Here is a 24,376-nt window from a genome sequence, read left to right as displayed (position 1 = left end):
TATAGCAATTCTTTTTATGGACTGAAACTGTGTGTGTGTGTGTGTGTGTGTGTGTGTGTAAAGAGCATGCACAAGAGAGACAGAGACAAAGACAGAGAGAAAGAGAACATGAGCTCACCAGTACTGGGGCTTGAACTCAGGGCCATAGCTTTTTTGGTAAAGGCAGGTACTCTACCACTTGAGCCATAATTCCACTTCTGGCTTTTTGGTGGTTAACTGGAAATAAGAATCTCGTAGACTTTCTTGTCTGGGCTGATTTCAAACCATCATTCTCAGATCTCAGCTTCTTACATAGCTAGTATTACAGGCTTGAGCCTCCATTGCACAACTTGACCAAAACCTTTTGAACTTCATATTTTTGGGAGGAAGGAGAAAAGAAAGGAAGAATTTAAAATCTAGGGAATTAGGGAAGCAGACATAATAGGGGTTCCCTTAGGTAAAATTGCCTAAGTCCAGAACTTTTCTTTTCTTCTGCTCTCAGTATCTCTTTCAACTCGACATGTTTCATAATATTTTAAACTATTGTTCCCAGTCTATGTTAAATATAGAAAATTACCCATTAATCAAACCTTCCTTCAGATGGTTAACCCTCCCAAGAAATATTCAGATTTCCATAAACCAAAAGTTCATCTAATCTGTTTCATGTTGCTATGTTAGAGAAGCTGAAAGGCTTGTGGACAGAGTAAATCATTATGCACCTCCCTGACTCATACCATAAGAGCTCAGCCAAATTGCCATCTGCTTAAAGTTAGTTCCAGGTCCACAAAATACTGTAGGAAAAGAATTTTCATTATTTCTACCTTCAAGGATTTCCTTGGAATTGTTTAGAGCAAAGAAAGAAAGAAGCAGTTTGGAAGTGTGGCTTACACAGTAGAGTACCTGCCTATCAAGAAAGAAAAACAGTAAGAAAAGAGGAAAGGGGAATAGAGAGAGAAAGAGAAGGAAGATGGGAAGGAAAAAGGAGGGGAGGAGAGAGAAAAGAGACGGCCATATATCCAAGTAATTCACTAATTAGACAGGATTATTATGCATCTTAGAAAAGAGGGAATAAAATAAATCTGTAAAATAAGTTGATTGATTGTTTTGTTTTGGGTGGTTTTTGATCTCAGGTCTTGTACTTGTTAGACAAGTACTTTACCACTTGAGCCATGCCCCAAGTCCATTTTGCTTTTTCAAATAGGGTCATGTGCTCTTCCCCAGGCTGGCCTCAGATCCTGATTTTCCTACCTCCACTTCCCAAGGAGATGAGAGTGCAGCATGTGCTATCATGTGTAGCTTGTTTAACTTGCCTGGAACTATGTTCTTCCTAGCTCTACCTCTCAAGTAGATGGGATTGCAATTATGAGTCTCTATGCCCAGCTGTAGAGGGTTTTGTTTTGTTTTATTTTAGGTGGGACAAAAGGAAAGTTTTCTCCAGAAGAATACATGGTAAGTAGCTGGTAATATGATTAAAATATACCTAGACATTTTGGGCTCTGTTGGGGTGCCTATTTGCATGAGTCTGTGGTTTCTGTAAAAATTCTCCCTTCTTTCTCGGTTCTATTTTGTATTAGTGTCCTTTTCTTTTTAAGAATACTTTGCTGTCTTAGGATATTTTGTTTCCTTGAGCTGATTAATAGCAAAGCCACCGGATACAGGACAATAGATATTGTTACTGCAGCTGCAAAATCCATCTACACTGTAAAGTAGCATTTAAATTTGTCTTTTAGAGTTTGAATAACTCATGATTTCATTATGATGCTATTGAATACATCTATAGTATGAGTATTCACAAACACCCGTTCATAAATAAGATTTTTTAATTTTCCTATACTGTTTAAAACTTAGGTCTGTTGCCTGGTTCAAAACAATCTAAAATATAAAGTCACATTCAGGTATTTTATCTTTTAGACCAGAAAGAATACAATCATATCAACAGTTTTCTTTTGGAAGGGAGGAAATACATTCATTTTCTACTTCATTACTAAAGCTTAGTTCTTAGTGAGTTACAATTTTTTTTCCAGCAAAGATGAACAAGGAAATTCTGATGCAGATAAAACATTGAAATGATGGGACAAAGTGAAAACACCCAAATCACTCTGAAACTAAATAACAGTGAATTATGACAGCTTCTAACAATTATTAGGAGAAGCAATTACCATGGTAACATGGCATCAAATTTCTGTGAAACAGGTCCAAAGTCATACACCAAAAAAAAGGCTGGGTGGGTGGGGAGATAATGTATCTTCTAGACCTAAATTTGTTAAGTCAATAGGCAAAGGAATAGTTAATAGTAATGATAAGAATGAAGGATGAAATGGTAGTCTCACTGTACAACACAATAATGGTAACAATAAAATTTTTTTAGAAAAAGAATGAAAGATGGTACTTTATCTGTACCATCTTGTAAATGCATTTACTGTGTATTCAGACAGATGAGAGAGACCCATCTTTCTCTGAGCCACTGGGGCAAGAGTTAAGAATTGTTAGAACTCTGTTGAATACTGTCAGATCACTGTTAATAAGTCTTTATTGTAAGCATCCCTTTAACTGGAAGTCCTTAGGTCCCTTCTCTAGTGCCAAATCGTCTTGAGTGGAGAACTATCAGCCAAGTAGTTAGCTGGACTGCTTTTTTTTTTTTTTTTTTTGTAGGTCGTGGGGCTTGAACTTTGGGCCTGGGTGCTGTCCCTCAGCTCTTCAGCTCAAGGAGCACTCTACCACTTGAGCCACAGTGCCACTTCCGGTTTTCTGGTGGTTTATTGGAGATAAAAGTCCCACGGACTTTCCTGCCTGGGCTGGCTTTGAACCACAATCCTCAGATCTCAGCCTCCTGAGTAGCAAGGATTACAGGCGTGAGCCACGGGCACCCAGCTTTGGACTGCTTTTTCATGCTACTCCACAGACCTTGGAGAATGGAAGAGACCAGATGGGTGGTTAGACCACCATCCCAGGTGCTAAATAGAGGACAGAGCAGAAGTTCAGGGTCCAGAGTCAGAGCTGTTCCAAGAAAACATGGCCAAGGTTTTTAAGAACCGCTTGTCAAGGCCAATAGGCTTCTAATCAGAAGCCAGCAGCACATATTGTGAACAGGTGGACAAGGCAGAGGACTGTGCCAGGGGATCCATCCTGAGGACTCTGGCTCCTCCTGCTGTGACAAAGACTCATAAGCCACCTGCTCCCTCTTCTCCATATACCTGCTCACCCTGGTAGGACAAGGACTGGAAAGCAGGGGAGTTTCTCAGGCTCTGTATTTATAATCTAAGGGAAAATGAACATACCTAAAGGAATCATTTCAATTATTATCAGTATAATGCTTTTTAAAAACAAATTGGACCTTTACCTAATACTAAGCCATTTTATAATAGACACTTAAATAACCAAGGATTTTGTTATACCCAAGGAACCCTGGGAACCAATCCCCATTGGATACAGAAGAACAACTATATAGAATAAATTTATAAACCAGACACCTGTAATCCTAGCTAGTCAGGAGATCTGAGCATCACCGTTCAAAGCCATCCTGGGCAGGAAAGTCTGTGAGACTCTTATCTCCAATTAACCACCAGAAAAACCGGAAGTGGCACTGTGGCTCAGGTGGTAGAACACTAGCTTTGAGCTGAAGAGCTCAGGGACAGTGCCCAGGCACAGAGTTCAAGCCCCACAACTGACAAAAAAAACCCTCATATATATATATATATGTCTCTTAAGAATTAACTATTGGGGCTGGGAAGGTGGCTCAGTGGTAGAGAGCACTTGCCTTGCATGCCTGAGGCCTTGGGTTTGATTCCTCAGCACCACATAAAGCAAAAAGAAAAAAAGCCGGAAGTGGCGCTGTGGCTCAAGTGGTAGAGTGCTAGCCTTGAGCTGAAGAGCTGAGGGACAGTGCCCAGGCCCAGAGTTCATGCCCCACAGCCGGACCCAAAAAAAAAAAAAAAGAATGTAACTGTTATTAGACTAAAAGCAGGATGAATCCTGGGACACTGACAAGACTGAGTTCTTGTCACAAATGCTGAGGACCAGACTAAGGGCTCATGGATATGTTCATACTCTGGTGATGATTTGGCCACAGATAACCCCACTCCTTTCTTGTTCTGTCCCTTCTGATGTCATGTCACACTACCAACTTCATCAAGGATGGACAAAAAAATTTCAAGCTGGATACTGGTGGCTCACACCTGTAATCCTAGCTACTCAGGAGGCAGAGATCTGAGGATCACAGTTCAAAGCCAGCCTGAGCAGGAAAGGCCATGAGACTCTTATCTCCAATTAACTGCCAAAAAGGCTGAAAGTGGAGCTCAAGTGGTAGAGTGCCAAACTTGAGGAAAAAAAAAATCTCAGAGACCATGCCTTGGCCCTGAGTTCAAGCCCCAGTACTGGCACCAAAAACAAAGTCAGAGAGCCTTCAGAGAACTAGAAAATAATTTGGCCAGGTGCATATGTTTCCTGGCTTCACCTGAGCTTGTCACATGATATGCATTAGGTAGGTTGGCCATGTTGCTCACCTAGTGACTCCCTCTGAACCACTTCCCATCTGTATACCCTTTCATTTGACCCCCTCTGAAGTTCTTGCTGATGCTTTTTATATTCTTTCTGCTATTTAGGATTTCTATTATAAACAGGCTATCCTAATGTTAACTAATCAAGGCATAAAATTTCAAAGTTCTAATTTGGCAAAAATCAGGCTTATTACATTTTGTTGAATATTTATCATGCAAGATTAGATCAATACAGCTAGGCCCCGGTGGCTCATACCTATAATCCTAGCTACTCAGAAGGCTGAGATCTGAGGATTGCAGTTCAAAGCCAGCCCGGGCAGGAAAGTCCTTGTGACTCTTATCTCCAATTACCCACCAGAAAACCAGAAATGGCACTGTGGCTCAAGTGGTAGAGCACTAGCCTTGAGCTGAAGAACTGAGGGATAGTGTCTAGGCCCAGAGTTCAAGCCCCATGACCAAAAAACAAAAACAAAAAAAAAATCTGTCCAAAAACAGGAAATTAGAACATCATGAGGAGTGTATGCCATTTGGGACCCTAGAACAAGTGTCATATGGTCATTTAAAAGGCCACACCAGAAGTAGAGTTGTGGTTCAAGTGGTAGAGCACTAGCCTGGAGCAAAAGAACCTCTGGGACAGTGCCCAGGCCCTGAGTTCAAACCCCAAGACCAACACACACACACACACACACACACACACACACACACACATGCATGCATATATGCATATATTCTTAATGGGCTAGAATTGTAGCTCAGTAGTATAGGATGTGCATGATCTGGGTTCCATTAGCACTCACCCCCAAAACAAAACAAAACCAAAAATAATGTAAGGAGCAAAGGAAGAGGTTGCATTGTCCCAAAAGAAATGTACTCATTGCCTGACTTATGAAGCTAACCTCTCTGTACTTCACCTTTATATGTAATATTGAGCTAAGCATTGTGCCATAGCCTGTAATCCCAGTCCTCATGTGGTAGAAGTAGGAAAATCTTGGAATTGAGGCCAGCTTGTGCTACATAGTGAGTTTGAGGCCAACCTGAGGTGCATAGTGAGACCCTGTCTCCAATATATCTGTGCACTCATGCACCAGCGCGCGCATTTTGTGTGTGTGTGTTCTTTATTTTTTTCTAAATATTTCTTAATTGATTAATCTACATAACTTTTATAATACTGTGGCATACACTTACCTAACGCCACAAACACCTTTTAATCTTCACAATGATACTCATCATTAGCTCTTTTTTTTTTTCTTTTTGGTCAGTGGTGGGGCTTGAACTCTGGGCCTGAATGCTGTCTGTCAGCTCTTCAGCTCAAGGCGAGTGCTCTACCATTTGAGCTACAGCGCCACTTCTGGTTTTCTGTGGTTTATTGGAGATAAGATTTTCACCGACTTTCCTGCCCGAGCTGGCTTTGAACTTTGAACCTCGATCCTCAGATCTCAGCCTCCTGAGTAGCTAGGATTACAGGTGTGAGCCACCAGCACCTGGCATCATTATCTTAATCTATATAGTTTATGAACTCTATGACCTTTAAAAATAAAACTATTTCTTACAAATTGGGTGATATGTACATTTCTTTCCTTTTGCTTAATATCAGCTGTTCCCTCTTTCATTACCTCCCTCCTATCTCTGTGTGTGTTCCTAATGTTTAATTTCTCTACAATAAGACTCTGTATACTTTTTCTTTTTTCTTTTTCGTTGGTTGTGGGTCTTGAACTCGGCCTGAGCACTGTCCCTTAGCTCTTCAGCTCAAGACTAGCGCTCTACCACTTGAGCCACAGCGCTACTTCGGATTTTCTGGTGGTTTATTGGAGATAAGAGTCACAGAGTTTATTGCCTGGGCTGGCTTTGAACCACAATCCTCAGATCTCAGCCTCCTGAGTAGCTAGGATTATCGGCATGAGCCATGGACGCCAGGCACTTTTTCTTATTTTTAATTTCTAATATGGTCATAATTCTCTAAATTAGCCCCCCCCCCCCATTGCTCTCTTGGGTGTATATTGTTTTTTATTGCTCAGCATGCATTCTCAGACTAGCATCCAGAATTTTCCTTTCACCTATCTTCACTCACAATATATTGAAGGACAGCTACTTATTGTTGGATCAATCTGGCCTTTCTTTATCAAGTAATAGGAATCTGTCTAGAAGAGAATCCCTAAATCTGCACAGTGAGATTCAACAGAGGACTTCTACCAATATTGTAAGGAATGCTTTCATACTGATTGCTACTGTAGGGTAATAAAAACCTAGGGATGCTATAAATCATTAAGTATAAAGTACAGTGGGGAAAATAAGGCCAACTTCAAAAAAAAGAAAAAGTGGGTAAGAAAAGCCAAGTCCTACTGATATCATTTTAGCCTTGATCCATCCATGTATATAGTGAAAAGTAAGACTTTTCACTCTATTAACCAATACATTTCCCCTGTAGCCTAAACCAAGTTTGAAGTGGTTTATAACATTTGGAACTAAAGAGTTATGGCTCTTAAAGTATTGCTGTAACAAAAGACATCTACAAGTGGCTATATTGTCTCTATAAAAGTGAAGAATTAGCTGGGCGCCGGTGGCTCACACCTGTAATCCTAGCTACTCAGGAGGCAGAGAGCTGAGGATTGCGGTTCAAAGCCAGCCTGGGCAGAAAGTCCATGAGACACTTATCTCCAATAAAAACCACTAGAAAACCGGAAATGGCGCTGTGGCTCAAGCGGTAGAGCGCTCGCCTTGAGCTGAAGAGCACAGGGACAGTGCCCAAGACCAGTGCCCAAGACCAGAGTTCAAGTCCCACAACTGACCAAAAAAAAAAAAAAAGGTATAAATTCAGAAAGATACAACATTCTTGCTTAGCTAACAGAGTTTTTCACAGCTATTGTAAGGAATAGATCTAAAACATAGAAATGATTAGATATATATATACATATATATAGAGACACACCCAAGAACTTATATTCTTCAGATGTATGAAAAGCTTAGTTCCCAGCACAATAATAATTGATTAAAGCATAAATCATCAGCACATATTAAAAACATTGGATAAATGCTCACTTCAGCAGCAGCTATAATAAAATTGGAATGATATAGAGAAGAGTAGCATGGTCCCTGAACAAGGATGACACACAAATTCATGCAGTGTTTGACACTTTTCATGTACCACGGAATTGAGAAAAATAAGGGAAGGGCTGGGCTGAAGAGGTGAAGATGTTGAAGGGATGCCACAGATCAAGATGCATTATTCACATAAGCTGCTTTGTTACATGACAAAAATATTCAATGCATAACCTAAAAGTTAAGAAAAGTGAGGGAAAGGGTGGGTTGGAGAGGTGGGTGAGAATGTTGAAAGCGATGACATTGATCAAGATGCACTATATTCATAAATTGCTTTGTTGAATGGCAACTCCTTTTTAAAAGCTTCTTAAAGATAATTTAAAAATTCCAAAAATAAATTAAAACACTAGATAAAGGTTTATGAGGCAACAGAAAGCATAGGATACACTGAACAGCTGAGACTATTCTAGAATTAAAGCGGATTTATATATGTTTATATATATGGCTGAGATATGAGGATCATGAGGATCAGGTTCTGTCTAAACCTGCACAGACAAATCCAAGAGACTCTTTATTTCCCATTAACCAGTAAAAAGCTGGAAGTGGAGGCATGGAGCACCAACCATGATTGGAAAACGCTGGCTTTGAGTTCAAACTGTAGACCAACACACACACACACACACACCCAGAGGCAAGAGGGCTACATGTCATACATAATTCTGGATTGGATGCCTATTAATAAGTTCCTAGGAAGGACATTCTTGGAGTCAAACTTGAATATGTGCTATATGGACAGATAATGAATTTTGAAGATTTTCCTGAAGTTTTTATGGACAATAGAAGTGAGAATTATATCACATTAAATTGTAAGCTCCTTGAAGGTAAAAAAAAAATCATGCCTTACTTATTAATGTATAATCAGCATTTAATGCAGTGCTTGGTACATATTCAGTGAATATTTGGCAAATAAACAATATGCTATACAGCTAAATGTAGTCCATTTTCCTAAATAACTTCTTACGTACTTCCCATAATGCATTCCTGGCAGCTGCTCCAAAATTGTTGATGAAATCAAATTGTATTGAACCATGAAGAATTTTACCTCTCTTGAAGTTGATGGAATTCTCCTAGGTATTCTGGCTTCCAGATACTGGTATTTTGAATCTAAACAAAGTATAGTGAGTTTGGGTTCATATATATATATATATACATACATACGTGTGTATATACATATATATATAGTTAAAATATTGAGTCAAAGAGCCAATAGTTTAGAAAACAATATAAACAAAACTGTTCTCCTGGAAAGATAAGGAACTATTCCAGACAGTGAATACTGAGTGCCAGAACTGACAATAAGCCTGAGGAATGAGAAAGGGAACAGGTGCACAGTAATAGATCAACCGGATAGAAGAGAATCTGTGGCAGGTGTCTTTTAGATGAATTATAAGTTCATCTGTTCCTATATCTTAGAGAGTTTTCTCAGTATAACAGCCCTGTTACACGGGACTGAAACTTACAGTGCTTCAATCATTTCTAGCATTCCAGGGGCTGAGAGGTTCTGGGAGCAGCATACCCTACATTTCTGTGTGGCACTGAGAAGTGGGATCACCGCAGGCCTGCCTGGCTTTTTGTGTGTGGGGGGGGGGCGGGGGGGGGCAGCTAACCTCCAGTTGAGCAAAGCAGGCTTTATTGTTCAACTGCACTTTCCCTTCTGGTTAAAGGAATAATTAAGTAAATACTCTTTTACAAAAAAAAAAAAAGTCATAATCTGCCGGGCACCAATGGCTCATACTTGTAATCCTAGCTACTCAGGAGGCTGAGATATGAAGATTGCAGTTCAAAGCAGCCTGGGCAGGAAACTCTTTATCTCTAACCAGTAGAAAACTAGAAGAGGCACTGTGGCTCAAAGTGGTAGAGCCCTAGCCTTGAGTAAAAGAGCTCAGAGACAGTACCCAGGCCCTGAGTTCAAGCCTTACCACCACTACCCCATCAACAGCAGCAACAAAAAAAGCTAGAAGTAGAAGTGTGACTTGAGCGGGAAAGCTCTAACCTTGACAGGAAAAAGCCAAGTAAGAACATGAAACCCTGAGTTCAAACTCCAGTACTGGCAAAATAAAAGGATGAATTTGAATAGAGAAAACCAAAAGTTCCTGCCTGACAGCTGACACTCCATGTATTACTGTTGGGTACAATATGCTAAATACTTCAAAACAAAAAATAAAATGCATTCCTTACATCTTAAAGAAACAGCATGGTATATTTCATTTTCTAACTAAATCAAGCATTATGACATCCTCTCCTTGCAATACTTGGTGCTAGCCACTCAAATGTATTTCTTTTTCTGGTGGCAGCCAGAGCTTGGTAGAACACTGAGCATTGGAGGCTGAGAAATAAAGGGTGAAGATTCTAAGACATCCTTACTAACACAGCATTGCTGAAAGGGCTTGTTTGAGTCAGGCCCAAATGTTAAGTGGGCTGATGAGCCTTACAACCTTGATGAGGACCTGGTAAAATAACACGCTATGTACTTTTCGGTTCATTGTACAAAGGTGCTGTGGTTTATCATTTGACTGTTTGGGTCTTTTTGTTATTAAATGCTGTACTTCACTGAAGCATTGCTGCAAGCTCTTTTCCCTTTGCTATCAGAGTTCCCCAGTTTTCTGGGGGAACACTGAGGCTTTGTGGCACGAATGTTAAATACTCCTTCAAATTTCACCCACAGAAATGGTTGAGAGGCAGTTATTATGTTTCATTAGCATCTGATTACAGGAAAAGGATCTTAGTTCTCCTAATTTCCTAACACAGACATACTTCCACACTCTCCACAGTCTAGCTGGAGGCCATCTGAAAGTCCTAGGAAGCAAGCCAAAAACAGAGCTAGGCAAAGACCCACTGTGCGGATGGATTGAGTAAAATCAAACTTCAGGTTCCAACAGCATTTTTCTTCCTAGAATCAGTATTCTTCCAGAGCCGCCAGATTTAGCAAAGAAATAAAAAGATGTCTAATATTTTAACCCAAAACCATTAGTAGTTTTATCTTAGTCTCTACCATCAGAGACTAATTTCAGAAATTTTGAGTCATCAAACCTTAGAGAAGCATTTCTTTAAATCTGATCCCAGATCATCTGTATCAGAATAGTCTGAGGGCACCACTGGCTCTGATCCTAGCTAGGATGTGAGAATTGAGATTTGCAGCCATCCTAGGTATACAAATCAGAGAGATGTGTATCTTCAATTAGCCAGCAAAAACATAATTAAAAAAAAAACAAAAAAAAAAACAGAAAAGGAGGTGTGGCTCTGATGGTAATGCCACACCAGTTGTAACTAAAAAAAAGCAAGTGGAAAAAAAATTGCTGTTAAATGGCAACTCGTTTGTACAATTAAAGAAAATTAAAATATATTAAAAATAAAAATAATGCGATTAAAAAACTTGCTCTACAAAACATGAGGGAAAAACTAATAACCATTGATGGTGAAATTAATCAAGCACTATGTATTTCAAAGTGTGATCTTTAGGCATTAGCATTTGATTAATCCATTTTTAATTTTCTCAGAGTACCAATTATCTGAAAGTCAAGATAATTCATTCCTGTGCCATTAAAGTTTTTTTTTAAATAAGTTTCATGCTGAGATGGAGTAATGCAGAAAATAGCTAACCTAATATTTAATATGGATAATTAATTTATGTAGAGTATATATAGATATGAATCATTTTAGATGAAAAAGATTTAGCTAAAATTATTTATTCACTCTCCTCCAAATGTAGATTGATTTCCTCCAGAAAAGTGGTTGTTACTCACTAGCTAAATAAAACTCTACAAAAACAGGCACCCCAAAAAAGGAACAAAAAGAATTGAAACAAACAAACAATGAATAGTCTGAGGGAAGGTAAAGAAAAAAATGTAGCTTCCTGTATAGCACAGGCTCCCAGAAGTGACACTAAAGATAGGTATTTTTTTAATCCCAAATAATCCTAAAGCAAGACAACTATTTAAAAACCTCAGTTTTTATTACTCCTAAAGGAGACAGCAAAGTAACAGTGCTGCCTTTTATAGTCTCAGCAGTAAATACATGTTCCTTTAATTCCTTCTTAAAGGAACTTTGGGGGTCTTTTTCCTGAAGAAAAGAACGTCTAAAGCCTTCACTGATGACTCTACAATGTAGGCCTATCCCTTATCTCTGCCTAGGCTGCTACCCCAGGCTGGCAGGTCCAAGGGACAAACAGATTGATCTTCTGTCAGTCAGTATACAAAGAGGCCTGCAATGATTTACTCATTCTCTAAGCTACCTATCACTGTACTTTTTTTTTTTTTTTTTTTTGTCTGTCCTGGAGCTTGAACTCTGGGCCTGGGCGCTGTCCCTCAGCTCTTCAGCTCAAGGCTAGCACTCTACCACTTGAGCCACAGCGCCACGTAGGGCTTTTTCTGTGTATGTGGTGCTGAGGAATCAAAACCAGGGCTTCATGCATGCAAGGCAAGCACTCTACCTACCACTGAGCCACCTTCCCAGCCTCCACTGTGCTTCTTATGTTCTGGATCAAACCAAGAATTGCCCCCAAGATTTGTCTATCTCTACCTAATTCTTATTCTCTCTCTGTCTGTCTTTCTCTGTCTGTCTCTGTCTGTCTCTGTCTCTCCTTCCATCTATCTATCATCTATCTATCTATCTATCTATCTATCTATCTATCTATCTATCTATCTATCTATCTATCTATCTATCTATCTATCTATCTATCTATCTATCTATGCGTGTCTGTCTGTCTGTCTACCTACCCACCTACCAAGCCTACCTACCTATCTCTAATTCTGTTCACCACCTTTTTCCAGCACTGTTCTGGCCTGTCAGCCACCAACGTTAAGGACCCATGCATTGCAACTTGAGAAAGGAGGGGAACCCAGCAGTCCCAGCATTTACAGACCCTAAAATGCACTTGCACCTCCCAAAGACTGCTACTCCCGGCATGCGCTGCAGCCAGGTTCCAGAAGGAAAAGAACTGCAAGCCGGCCTGGAACTTTTTCCTTCGTATCCCGTCGGGCAAAGGAAAAATTCAGCGAGGCCACAGCGGGCTTTTTCCCCCTAACTCCCAGCCGGGAAGGGGAGGGGTCTGGCCCGGGCCCCGCCCCTCCCCGGCAGGCGCCGGCCAGTCCTCCCGCGGCCGCTGGAACTGGAGGCACCGGCGCTGCGGCGCTCCGTCCCCGCGCAGCATGGTGTCGGTGACCAGGACGGCGTTTGGAGAGCTGCCGTCGGGGGCAGGGCCCGTGGAGAAGTTCCGGCTGCAGTCAGATCTGCTCAAAGTGGACCTCATCTCCTGGGGCTGCACCATCACAGCCCTGGAGGTCCCAGACAGGCAGGGAAAAGCCTCCGACGTGGTGCTCGGCTTCGCCGAGTTGGCAGGTGGGTTGCCCGGGGCTGCCAGCGACCTTCACCCCCGGCCGGATCCTGCCGGGCGAGGCGGGGCAGAGCTCCTGAGCTGGGGTTCGTCCACCTTGAAAGCGCAGCGGATTCGGCTGACAGGTTGTGTGGCGATCCAGAGCGGGGGAGGGCTGGGGCTGGGAGGGGAAACTCGGAACACAGAGCTGTCCGACTTGGCCTCTGGTTGCCCGTTCAGGTTTTGCCCCGGTGAGGCAGAATTCCAGCCCTGGCTGCCGGGCGACCTTTGAACTGCTGGCCACGGTGGGCGTGGCTTTCCCCAGCGCGCTCTCAGTGGGAAAGCCCAAGACCTGCGTCTCCTACTTCCCTTTTCTCTTTAGATTCTCTTTGTGGCCTCGTTGGCTCCGAACTTTGGTCCATGAGAGAACAGTGCCTAGTGTATAGTTGCTCTGTCAGGAAAGAGGTCTCCTAACCAGATGGGCTGTGCTGTGTGTGTGTGTGTGTGTGTGTGTGTGTGTGTGTGTGTGTGTGTGTGTGTGTGTGTGTGTGTGTGTGTGTGTGTGTGTGTGTGTACTGGAGCTTGGAGCTTGAACTCAGGGCCTTCCTCATTTCATTGGCTTTTTCCATTCCAAGTTCTACCACTTGAGCCACCTCTACTTCCGGCTTTCTACTGGTGATTGGATCTGAGCCTCAAAGACTTTTCTGCCACGGCTGGCTTTGAACCACAATCCTCAGATCTTAGCTTCCATCGGGCTCAGAACTTTTACCTCATCCTATCCTTAGGCAATTAGAATTATGGATTCATGCATTTAAAAACTGATAATTCAGTGGACTCATGCAGTAAAACACAAGGTTCACCTATGTGGAGCTTGCAGTTCATCTGTAGAGACAATTTTTAACCCAATAATTATAATTACAGTTTGTATATCATATTACCAGTTGGCATTATAGTATAACTACACAGAAAATGAGGTCTGAAAGACAGTTGGCAAAGCAAAACAATAATAGCCTCTGTTCAGGGGTTGGGTGGGGACAAATTTTATGTGAGGTTTGAGGTTTTCTTTGTGGTGTGGCTTTCTGCCTGTATGGTTCTTTAGATGTTTAACTTGGCTCATGGTTTGGGGTCAACAGACACACTATGAGAGTTGTGAGCTCTCCCCCCATCCCCCTTGGCGAAAAATTTGTTCTCAATGTGCTTAGCAAAATTTCCTATGAGAATATTGCTGAGGAACCTATTCCTTGTCTCGGGATCTTTGTCTGCTCTGGAGCCCCCACAGATTAGGTGGGAGAAGAAAGTATTGAAGAGGCTGGCTCAGGAAACTGACTGGTGGACTGAAGGTGTGAGAACCTGGAGAACAACTCCACCTGCCTCCAGCCAGAAGGGCAGGAGGGCAGGAGGGCAGGCACGTGAAGAAAGGGAAATCTTTGGAATCATTTGGCCTAATTATTCACCTCTGCCTCAAGCATAGCTATCTTCTTGGACAAAGACATGATTGGATTTGTACAAAACTGCTCAGCGGAGTTAAAGGTGAATTGGTTGTATGGCCTATAATTCCAGAGCCAGAGAGAGAGAAGTGGAGATGATAAAGTGTGGGTACCTTCTTCCCTTCTCTGCCTCGTCACCATCTCCTCTACAAAGACACATGCACACTGCCCTCACCATGGACTCTAGAAGACAGCATCTGGCAAGCAGCAGTTTCTTGAAAGGCTTGAGGGTGCCATTTGTAGAAGTGTCCACTGTCCAAGGCCCAAAGCATTCACACAATCAGTAACCTGTGAATGTGGGAACCTTGGAGGAGTCTCGGTAAAAGAAACATCCTTTAGATATTTCTGTAGAAAAGGCATTAGCTCCCTTTGATTACAATGATCTAGTTGTTCTCTTATTGCCAACCTACCTTGGGTTTTCTTATCAGAAAGTATCCTAGCTTCACACAATGCCAGGTCAAGTCAAAGCATTTCATGTATTCTTTTTGGTGTTGGATCAGGATGGACATTTTTTATTCATCGACCATAAATTAGATAATCGAGTTACCGTAAATGGGAAGAAAGCTAATTTTTTTTCTTTATTTTTTTTTTGGACAATGTCACCCCTACTCTTGCTCGAAGAAATCTATTTCAAGAGAGAAGAAGAGAGGAAAATGTCCTCAGAATATTAAGTAACATTTTCTAATATGTTCAGCTATCTTTGAGGTTATTCTAAGTGAACCCTATTTCCCTTTTGAAGGTGCTGTGTAAGATTTTTATAGACAACTTTAATGTTGGTAACAAAGGTAACAAAGACTTTACACATGTCATAACAGGAACATATTTTCTCCACTAGGAGAGTATGCAATGGCTCTTTGCTAATATTCTGATTAATTCTAGTGTATGAAAATCCATATTAAGGGATTGGTGGTGTGGCTCACTTGGTTGAGCACTAGCCCTGAAAATGGCCACAAATACCAAGTTTCAGACAAAGAAAAAAAGAAAAGAAAATCCATATTAACACAGGCCCTGGTGGCTCATTTCTGTAATTCTAGCTACACAGGAGACCAAGGTCTAAGGATCATAGTTCAAAGCCTGCTGGAGCAGGAAAATCGATGAAACTTTTTTTTTCTTTTTTGTCGATCATGTGGCTCAAGTGGTAGAGCTCTAGCCTTGAGCTGAAGAGCTGAGGGACAGCGCCCAGGCCTAGATTTCAGGCCCCACGACTGACAAAAAAAAAGCTAAAGGACAAAACCTAGGCCCTGAGTTCAAGCCCCAGTACTAGCACACACACACACACACACACACACACACACACACACACACACACACACACACGCACATCCATATTAAGAAATTAGAACAGTATTTGGCTGTCCTTAGGTATAGGAAGGAGACTTCATTTTCATTGTATATTCTTTTTAAATGTCTGATTACATAAGCATATATAAACCAATGAGGTAAATAACATGAAGTAATAAGATTTGACAAGAAAAGGATTACCTTGTCCCCAAAATGTTTCTGAGTTAGGAGGAAGTGCTAAACATGAATAACTCCATGGTCCTTTTGTTACTGCTGGCTTGGATGTGAACAATCTTGTTTCCCAGGTAGATTACATACACTGCTTGGAAAATAGCCCTGGGAAAATGAATTCTTTCTTCTATAGCATTCTAAAGGAGGAAATTACAACCTGCTGGGGGGGGGGGGGTGACACAGTAATGCCTCCTGTGCATTTTTCCTACTTTAAAAGTGTTTTTCATCTGTGTGACCCTCTTATACTTATTTGGACTGCTTTCAACACCTGTGATGAAAATATTTACTTATGAGCCACAGGTATAAACAATCAATCCATGCAGTCAGTGAGACTACTTCTCTTTCATTTTTCTTCCCAATTATTATCAAATGCCAGCTATTACTGCCATGAGAACCATTATGGAAAGAATAAATTAATGTTTTAAGGCTGAGATATAACTCAGTGGTAGAACATTTGCCTAGCAAGTGTGGGATCCTGGATTAGATCCTTAACACCACCATAGATAGATTCATAGATAGATAGATGCATGCATACATACATACATACATACAGCAGTGCTTTTAGAAAACTTGAGTTAAGAGCAGGGCACTGGTGCCTCGCACCTGTAGTCCTAGCTACTCAGGAGGCTGAGATCTGAGGATTGAAATTCAAAGCCAGCCTGGGCAGGAAAGTCTTTGAGACTCTTATCTCCAATTAACCACCGAAGAACTGGAAGTGGAGCTGTAGCTCAAAGTGCTAGAGTGCTAGCCTTGAGCAGAAAAGTTCAGGGATCATGCCCAAGCCCTGACCAAAAAATAAAAAAATTTAAAAAAAAACTAAGAAGAAGAGTTGCAGCCCAGTATTGTAAATGCCTAAGTGTGTCCTTGGGGGAACATTGAAATTTCTGGCTTAAATCTCTGCTTTGTCTCTTCCCCAACTCACCATTCCAGCCTCCTTCATCGCCTCTCTAAGGCCTTGTACTTGCTAGGCAAATACAAATGGATTGTGATGGTTAAATATCCTAGGGACTGATATGTATCTGACCATATCTGAACACAAATGTGATGTCTCTAGAGAGAGCAATTGATCTATTTTCTTCCCTTTGTCTCCAAATATCTTCTTTTTTTATTTTACTTTGTTTACTTTGTATAAAATGATGTAATTCATCTAGGAGAGCCAGCCGTCATTACAAAAATATATAAAATATATGATCCAGGTACTGGTGGCTCAAGTTTGGGATCCGAACTACTTGGGAGATAGAAGTCAGGAGGATCCCAGTTTAAGGCTAGGCTGAGACTCCATCTCAACCAACAACTGGGCATATTGGCATAGACCTGTTAATTCACCTTCATAGGAGACTGAGATTAGGAAAACTGAGGTTCCAAGTCAATGTTCACAACCCCCATCTCAATAGAAAAAGGTGGGCACAGTGGCATGTGCCTGTCTATCATCCCAGCTAAAGCAGGAATTGTAAAATAGGAAACTCACAGTCCAGGCCAGTGGACACTACACTAACGTGTCTATCCTGCATCCAGCCTAAGCGTAAATGGATGAGTTCCTAGGTCACATAAAACTATGATCAAATAAGTTTGTTATGCATGGCTTTTGTTAACCTAGCTTTTGTTATAGAGTATCAATGGTGGGCAGGAAAGATAGCACTCTTTTTTTTCTGTCTGAAAAGCAGTCATTTATACCCATGGGACTCTTTTTGGTTAACCAGTATGCAGGGTTTTAAAGCCACAACTTCACCAAAAGAGGAGGTGGGGAGAAAGGAGGAAGCTGGCGGAGATCAGCCAGCCTGTGCCTGGAGATGGTAGGAAGGTCAGTCAACCAGGATGCCTTATGCTTACCAAGTACAAGCTTACCAAGCTGGCCATCCATAGTGTTTGTGAATTCACATCACTCAACCAACCACAGATCAAGAATATTTGAGGGGAAATTTACTAAATTTATACTAAGTGTGTTTAGCCTTTTTTCTTGTCATTCCTAAATCATGCAGTGTAATTATATAGTATTTATATTGTACTAGGTATTACATACAATGTACAGAAAAGTTAAAGTATTGTGGAAGGATATGTGTGGGTAATATGCAAATGCTACACCATTTTATATGAGGAACTTGAACATCTGGAGATTTGGATGTTGTGATTAAAAGGAAGTCCCCAGGGATAGTGAGGGATGACAGGTTCCTAATGTGATGCTTAAGGCCATAGACTCAGAGCCAGGCATGGTGGCACACACCTGTAATCTCAGCACTCAGGAGGCCCAAGCAGGAGGACAGCGTGTTCCAGATCAGTCTGAGCTGCATAGTGAAGCCTTATCTCAAGAAAACAAACGTAGACTCAGGTCTGTGATCAGGTCTACATCCATGTCTACCATCAACTAGTGTTTTGGAGCCAGTTGCTTAACTTTTCTGTCTTCAGTTTTTGCATTTGTACAATAGGGTGATACTCATATCTACCTTGGAGAAATGTTCTGAAGGTTAAAATAAGTAAATGCAGAGCCCTTAGAAACTCACTGGGGCGGGGCTGGAAAGGTGGCTCATTGGTAGAGCACTTGCCTTGCACGTATGAGGCCCTGGGTTTGATTCCTCAGCACCACATAAGCAAAAAGAAAAAAAAGCCAGAAGTAGCGCTGTGGCTCAAGTGGTAGAGCGCTAGCCATGAGCTGAAGAGCTGAGGGACAGTGCCCAGGCCCAGAGTTCAGGCCCCACGACCGGACCCAAAAAAAAACAAACAAAAAAACAAAAAAGAAACTCACAGGGGCTGTGGTAATAGTCAAAAACAGGACTCTATGGCATCAAAAATTGGCAAGGAATGAACCAGTCAGTGAATCTAGAAGTAAATTATTAATACTTAACCTATGCCCAACCAGTTGAGTAATGAGAGCCTGTGACTATAACTGGTCTAATTGATTTGGTGTCCATGAGAGCCTCTCCAGCTGTTCAAAGGCTCAATTATTGGATTTGAATTGTATTTTCTTCCAATCCAAAGTAGATATGGTGGATACCTAGCACGGTGTTTTAAAAAATCAGACTATGAAGCAGCATTTTAAAAAGTACATGTACGCCTACACTAAAAGATGGAAGGAGCTGAGCACCAGAGGTTCTCACTTACAATCCTGATGAGGCTGAGATCTGAGGATCACGGTTTGAAGCCCATCTAGGCAGGAAAGTCCGTGAGACCCTTATCTCTAATTAACCACCAGAAAAGCGGAAGTGAAATTGGGAAAAAATATTTACCAGCAATATATCAGACAAGGGGTTAACATCCTGTATATACAGGGAACTCAAGAAACTAATCCCTCCCAAACCTAACAAACCAATTACTAAATGGGCAAGGGAACTAAAGAGGGACTTCTCAGATGAAGAAATAAAAATGGCAAAGAAACACATGAGGAAACGTTCATCATCCCTGGTGGTGAAGGAAATGCAAATAAAGACAACCCTGAGCTACCACCTTACCCCAGTCAAAATGTCCCACATCCACAAATCAGCCAACAACAAATGCTGGAGGGGATGTGGAGAAAGAGGAACCCTATTACACTGCTGGTGGGAATGTACACTTATACAACCACTTTGGAAAGCAGTCTGGAGGGTCCTTAGAAAGCTAAAGATTGACCTCCCTTACGACCCAGTCATACCACTTCTAGGCATCTACTCTGAACAACAGGAACCAATATACAAGGACACGTGCACCTCCATGTTTATTGCAGCACTGTTCACAATAGCTAGGATATGGAAACAACCCAGATGCCCCACCACATGAATGGATCCAAAAATTGTGGTATCTATACACAATGGAATATTATGCAGCCATTAGAAATGACAAAATAATAGCATTTACAGGGAAATGGATGGAGTTGGAAGGAATCATGTTGAGCGAGGTAAGCCAAGAGCAAAGAGACAAACGGTACATGGTCTCCCTGATAAGTGGATGCTAAATCCAAAATGTTACATGATATGACAAAACTAACAGGACTTAAGAAACAAAGAACTCCCACTCATCTGGTCGAACCACACTAAATATCCCCATGCTGCTGATCACATGTATGGTGTATAACATGTGAACACCGTTATATGTTATAGACTGTGATAGACAATTTGCTCCAGGAAAGTTAGAATGAACTTGTGACTTTAAATGAGCATCATTATTCCACAATACTGTGAAATTTGGGAAATTATGTAATCACTTAATCACAATTAAAAAAAAAAAAAGAACCTTGGGGAAGGTAGGGAGGAAAGGGATGGTAGGGGGAAAACAATGGAGGGGGTAACAATGCTCAATAGGAAGTGTACTCATTACCTTACTCATGTAACTGTAACCCTCTGTATAGTATCTTTACAATAAAAAAAATAAAAAAAAAGAAAAGTGGAAGTGACACTATGACTCAAAAGTAGAATGCTAGCCTTAAGCTGAAAAGCTCAAGGACAGCATCCTAGGCCCTGAGTTCAAGCCCCAGGACAGCAAAAAAAAAAAAGGGAAGGAAGTCAGTATTAGCAGTGGTTCCTGTTAATGATGAGATTAAATGGGATTTAATTTCTTTGTGGTTTATAAAATTTTTTTTAAATGTTCATAGTGAACATGAATTACTTCTGGCAAAGGGAAAGGTCGTGTGTACAAGGACTGCTTTTCTGTGCTACCCTAAGGACTCTGCTATACACAACTTTGACGTTCTCACAGCTTCCTTCAGAAGAGGGCAATAGCAGCAGTGTGAGCCTCCCCCCTGTTTTTTCCAATTCTAAAAGTGCTGGCATCCCCTGCCCATTGCAGGATACCTCCAGAAGCAGCCCTACTTTGGAGCAGTAGTTGGGAGGGTGGCCAACCGGATTGCTAAAGGAACATTCACCTTGGATGGAAAGGAATATCGCCTGGCCATTAACAGAGAGCCCAACAGTCTGCACGGAGGACTCAGAGGGTTTGACAAGGTGAGTGGAGGCATCGGACAGAGTCCATAGACTTGCCAAAGTACCTTCAAACATGTCTGTTTGCTAGGCACAATCCTAGGCTGTGGAACACACCCCAGGTAGGGTGAACCAGGAAAGAGGCTTCTCCCACCTTCAGGGAGGCAGACTTTGATGACATCTATTCCCATGGTTTGTTTTCATTTTCGTTTTTGTGCTGGTACTGGGACTTGAACTCAGGGCAAAGGTGCTCCATCATAGCTTTTTCACTCAAAGCTGGCATTCTACCACTTGTACCATTACTTTTTTTTTTTTTACTATAAGCTTTTTGCTTAATTAAAGATAAGAATCTCACAGGGGCTAGGGATGGGACTTAGTGGTAGAGTGCTTTCCTAGCATGCATGAAGCCCAGGGTTCAATTCCTCAGTATCACATAAACAGAAAAAGCCAGAAGTGGCACTGTGGCTCAGATGGTAGAGTGCTAGCTCTAAGCAAAAGAAGCTCAGGGACAGTGCCCAGGCCCTGAATTCAAGACCCAGGACTGGCAAAAAAGAAAGAAAGAAAAAAATCTCCCAGAGTTTACTGCCCAGATGGGCTTCAAACTGCTATTCTCACATCTCAGCCTTCTCAGTAGCTGGGATTACAGGCATGTGCTACTGTTTGTCCCATGGTTTTCTAACTCATCTACTATCATAGGCAGAGAAGACTTGAATGAAAGAATGATCATCCCTAACTTAGAAAAGACAGGGAGCCTGGAGCCGGTGGCTCACACCTATAATCCTAACTACTCAAGAGGCTGAAATCTGAGGATCACAGTTCAAAGCCAGCCCGGGAAGGAAAGTCTGTGAGACACCTATCTCCAATAAACCAGTAGAAACTGGAAGTGGCGTTGTGGCTCAAGCAGTGAAGCGCTCGCCTTGAGCTGAAGAACACAGGGACAGCACCCAAGCCCAGAGTTCAAGCCCCATGACCAACCAAAAAAAAAAAAAAGGTTGAGATTAGGAAGTTGAAGAAGTGTGCATTTAGGGTCACTCCTACCAATGACAACAGAAATAGTCACATATATCCTCTCTTATCCTTACTAGGGGCATGCATTAGCAACAAATGAGCAATCTAAGGTTCTACAAAGGCCACACATTTCTGAAGTGGGACAGCCAGGCCAGCTTGGCCCTAAACCCATCCCTATACTGTAATTGCTATTGACCTCCAAGGCTGCCGTGGGTGCCCCTGATTGTTGGAACCCAGAACCCATTACAAACCTCTTCCCATGCAGCTTGGCACCACACCCAGGCCTACCCTTCCACTGCCGTGCCTTGTACCTCACAGTTACCTCAGGTTCTTCCCAGTTCCCCCTTCCTAAATACACGCTTCCATTACTTCCACTTTCTGTAGATCATCAGGCCAAGAAAGCAAATGGATCAAATCTGTCTTCTGGCTGAGATCAGAAGCCTGGCCTCCTGCCTCCAGACCCCTCAGGAGTCTGTGTATTAACCCAACGGCACAACTCTCTAACTAATTTCATTTCAAGCTGTGAGGGAGAAAACATCAGAGATAACTTTCCTATACGTTCTAGCACTACCTGATTAGCTAGATTAGAGCTACCAGAGGCAGGAACTTGTGGGCAGGCCCACAGTTTCTTCTTTTCAGTCTGTGGCCACTTCTCCCGTTGAAGGCAGATGGATGTTCTGTTTTCTACTCACCCAGTAGGTGAGGAACCAGACTATCCTGTCGGTTCCTCTTCCTCAGTGAGGAACTCCTCACACCATGGAAAGCAAAAGGCAGAGGAAGTATCCTGGCTGCCTGTTATTAGATTGAAGAATCTCTAGAACATGAGAAAACCTCAGCCTGAGCAATTTGGTCCTGGGTGGAGCCAACTGTCCCACTGTGGTATTTTTTTCTTTCCTGTGGGTTCTCTTTGTGAACACAATGAAATAATAAACATGTCTGTTTATTCATTATTACAATTGATTATACAGATTTGGTAACCTATGATTGCACAAGGTAATTTAACGCACAGTGCTAGAGGCCAGGAAGCCCAAGAGCATGATGCAGGCTTCTGGTGAGAGACTGTGCTGCTTTGTAACATAGCAGAGAGCAATACGAAGCAAGGGTCTTGGGTCTTTTCTTCTAAAGCCATTAATACCATCCCAGGGAGGTATCGCCCTCTTGACTTTATGACCTGCCAAAAGTCCCATCTTCAAATACCATTACTATGAATTTATTAAGTTTCCAGTACATGAACTTTTGAGGGACATAATCCATACCAAGTGAGCCCCTTCTGGAAACCAGGGAGCATCATAGACTAGAAATTCCTGAGGCCCACAGTGGAGTGAGGGAGATGGACTCATACACTGGTAACTATGACAGGTGAGCTGCACAAACATAGATGTGAACAGTGTGCCATGAGGGTATGTGTAAATAAATGAATAGCCCTGGAGGAGAATTGCTCTAGAAGAATAGTTAACATTTTATTCCATTCATGGATATTGGAGAGAATGGCTATGCAGCAACCTAGAGACTAGATAAAACAATATTTGAATGGAAAATATTTTATTTTTATGGAGGCACTAAAATTTTTTGAGTAATAAGGTATTTTTAATTTTTTTTTAATTTTTAATTTTGCCAGTGTTAGAGTTTGAAGTCAGGACCTTGTGTATACCTGGCTGGTGCTCTTATCGCTTGTGTTACACCTCCAGCCAGACTTTTGCTAGTTTATTGGAGATGGAATCCTGCAGATTTTTCTGCCTGGGCTGATTTCAAACTGCTGCCCTCTGGTATCACCCTCTTGAGTAGCTGGGATTACAGGCCTAAGCCCCTGGCTCCTAGCTTGAGTAAATAAGTTTTGATATAATAACAGCATCAGATGAACTTTGTTTTATGTTTTATTTAATCTCAACAAACAATGAATAATTTAGTTGGAGGCATGTGTTTTTCTATTTATCCCACACATTGTTTGTCTGTTTGTTTTTTAAGATGAGAGTCAAGTAATCTGACAGGACTAGAAATGCTACAAGAAAATCTAGAGATGGGAAATTTCCAGAGATTTGGAAACTATATTATCAAGAAAAATCCTTCAGGGCTGGGAAGGTGGCTCAGTGGTAGAGCGCTTGCCTTGCATGCCTGAGGCCCTGGGTTCGATTCCTCAGCACCATATAAGCAGAAAAAAAAGCCGGAAGTGGTGCTATGGCTCAAGTGGTAGTGCACTAGCCTTGAGCTAAAGAGCTGAGGGACAGCGCCCAGGCCCAGAGTTCAGGCCCAGGACTGGACCCAAAAAAAAAATATATTAAAAAAAGAAAAATCCTTCATATGACATTTTATTTCAGATATCAAAGTCCTAAAACTTTCCATTTGGAGAACTATTTTTTCTTTTCATTTTTTTAAATTTCACATTTAAAGACATCCCGTGTTAAGTATCTTTGAAGTTCAGCATTTCTAAGAGACAATTAGGGTATAAAATTAATTTTTTACTAAGCTCAGTGAAGTGTTTCAAGTGCCAGCTGCTTTCACTGTGAAGGAAGGCAGACACTCCATTCCTGCTGGGCCAATGCAGCATCCATCAAAGTAGTCTGCCAGCCGGGCTCGTAGGTCTATTCCTCTAACACAGGACCTTTC

At 41.7% G+C, this 24,376-nt stretch overlaps 1 protein-coding gene and 1 non-coding gene across 2 annotated transcripts in view; both read left to right on the top strand.

Moving 5' to 3' along the window:
• Positions 1 to 7,503: 7,503 nt before the first annotated feature.
• LOC122104610 lies at positions 7,504 to 7,610 on the top strand. Its single transcript, XR_006146962.1, has one exon. It is a non-coding gene; the product is annotated as a U6 spliceosomal RNA (small nuclear RNA).
• Positions 7,611 to 12,667: 5,057 nt separating this feature from the next.
• The window catches only part of Galm (galactose mutarotase), a 52,594-nt gene continuing 40,885 nt past the window's right edge, over positions 12,668 to 24,376 (top strand). Inside the window, exons 1-2 of the mRNA XM_042675529.1 lie at positions 12,668 to 12,908; positions 20,634 to 20,788. Coding sequence (XP_042531463.1) covers positions 12,719 to 12,908; positions 20,634 to 20,788 — 345 coding nt within the window. The 5' untranslated portion in view covers positions 12,668 to 12,718. The remainder of the gene's footprint in view (positions 12,909 to 20,633; positions 20,789 to 24,376) is intronic.

This window comes from Dipodomys spectabilis, unplaced genomic scaffold (assembly GCF_019054845.1).
Source record: "Dipodomys spectabilis isolate Male_0828 unplaced genomic scaffold, ASM1905484v1 ptg000026l, whole genome shotgun sequence".
Taxonomy (NCBI): domain Eukaryota; kingdom Metazoa; phylum Chordata; class Mammalia; order Rodentia; family Heteromyidae; genus Dipodomys; species Dipodomys spectabilis.
Note: the sequence above shows the minus strand (reverse complement) of the source record. Positions and strands in the feature narration are given on the sequence as shown.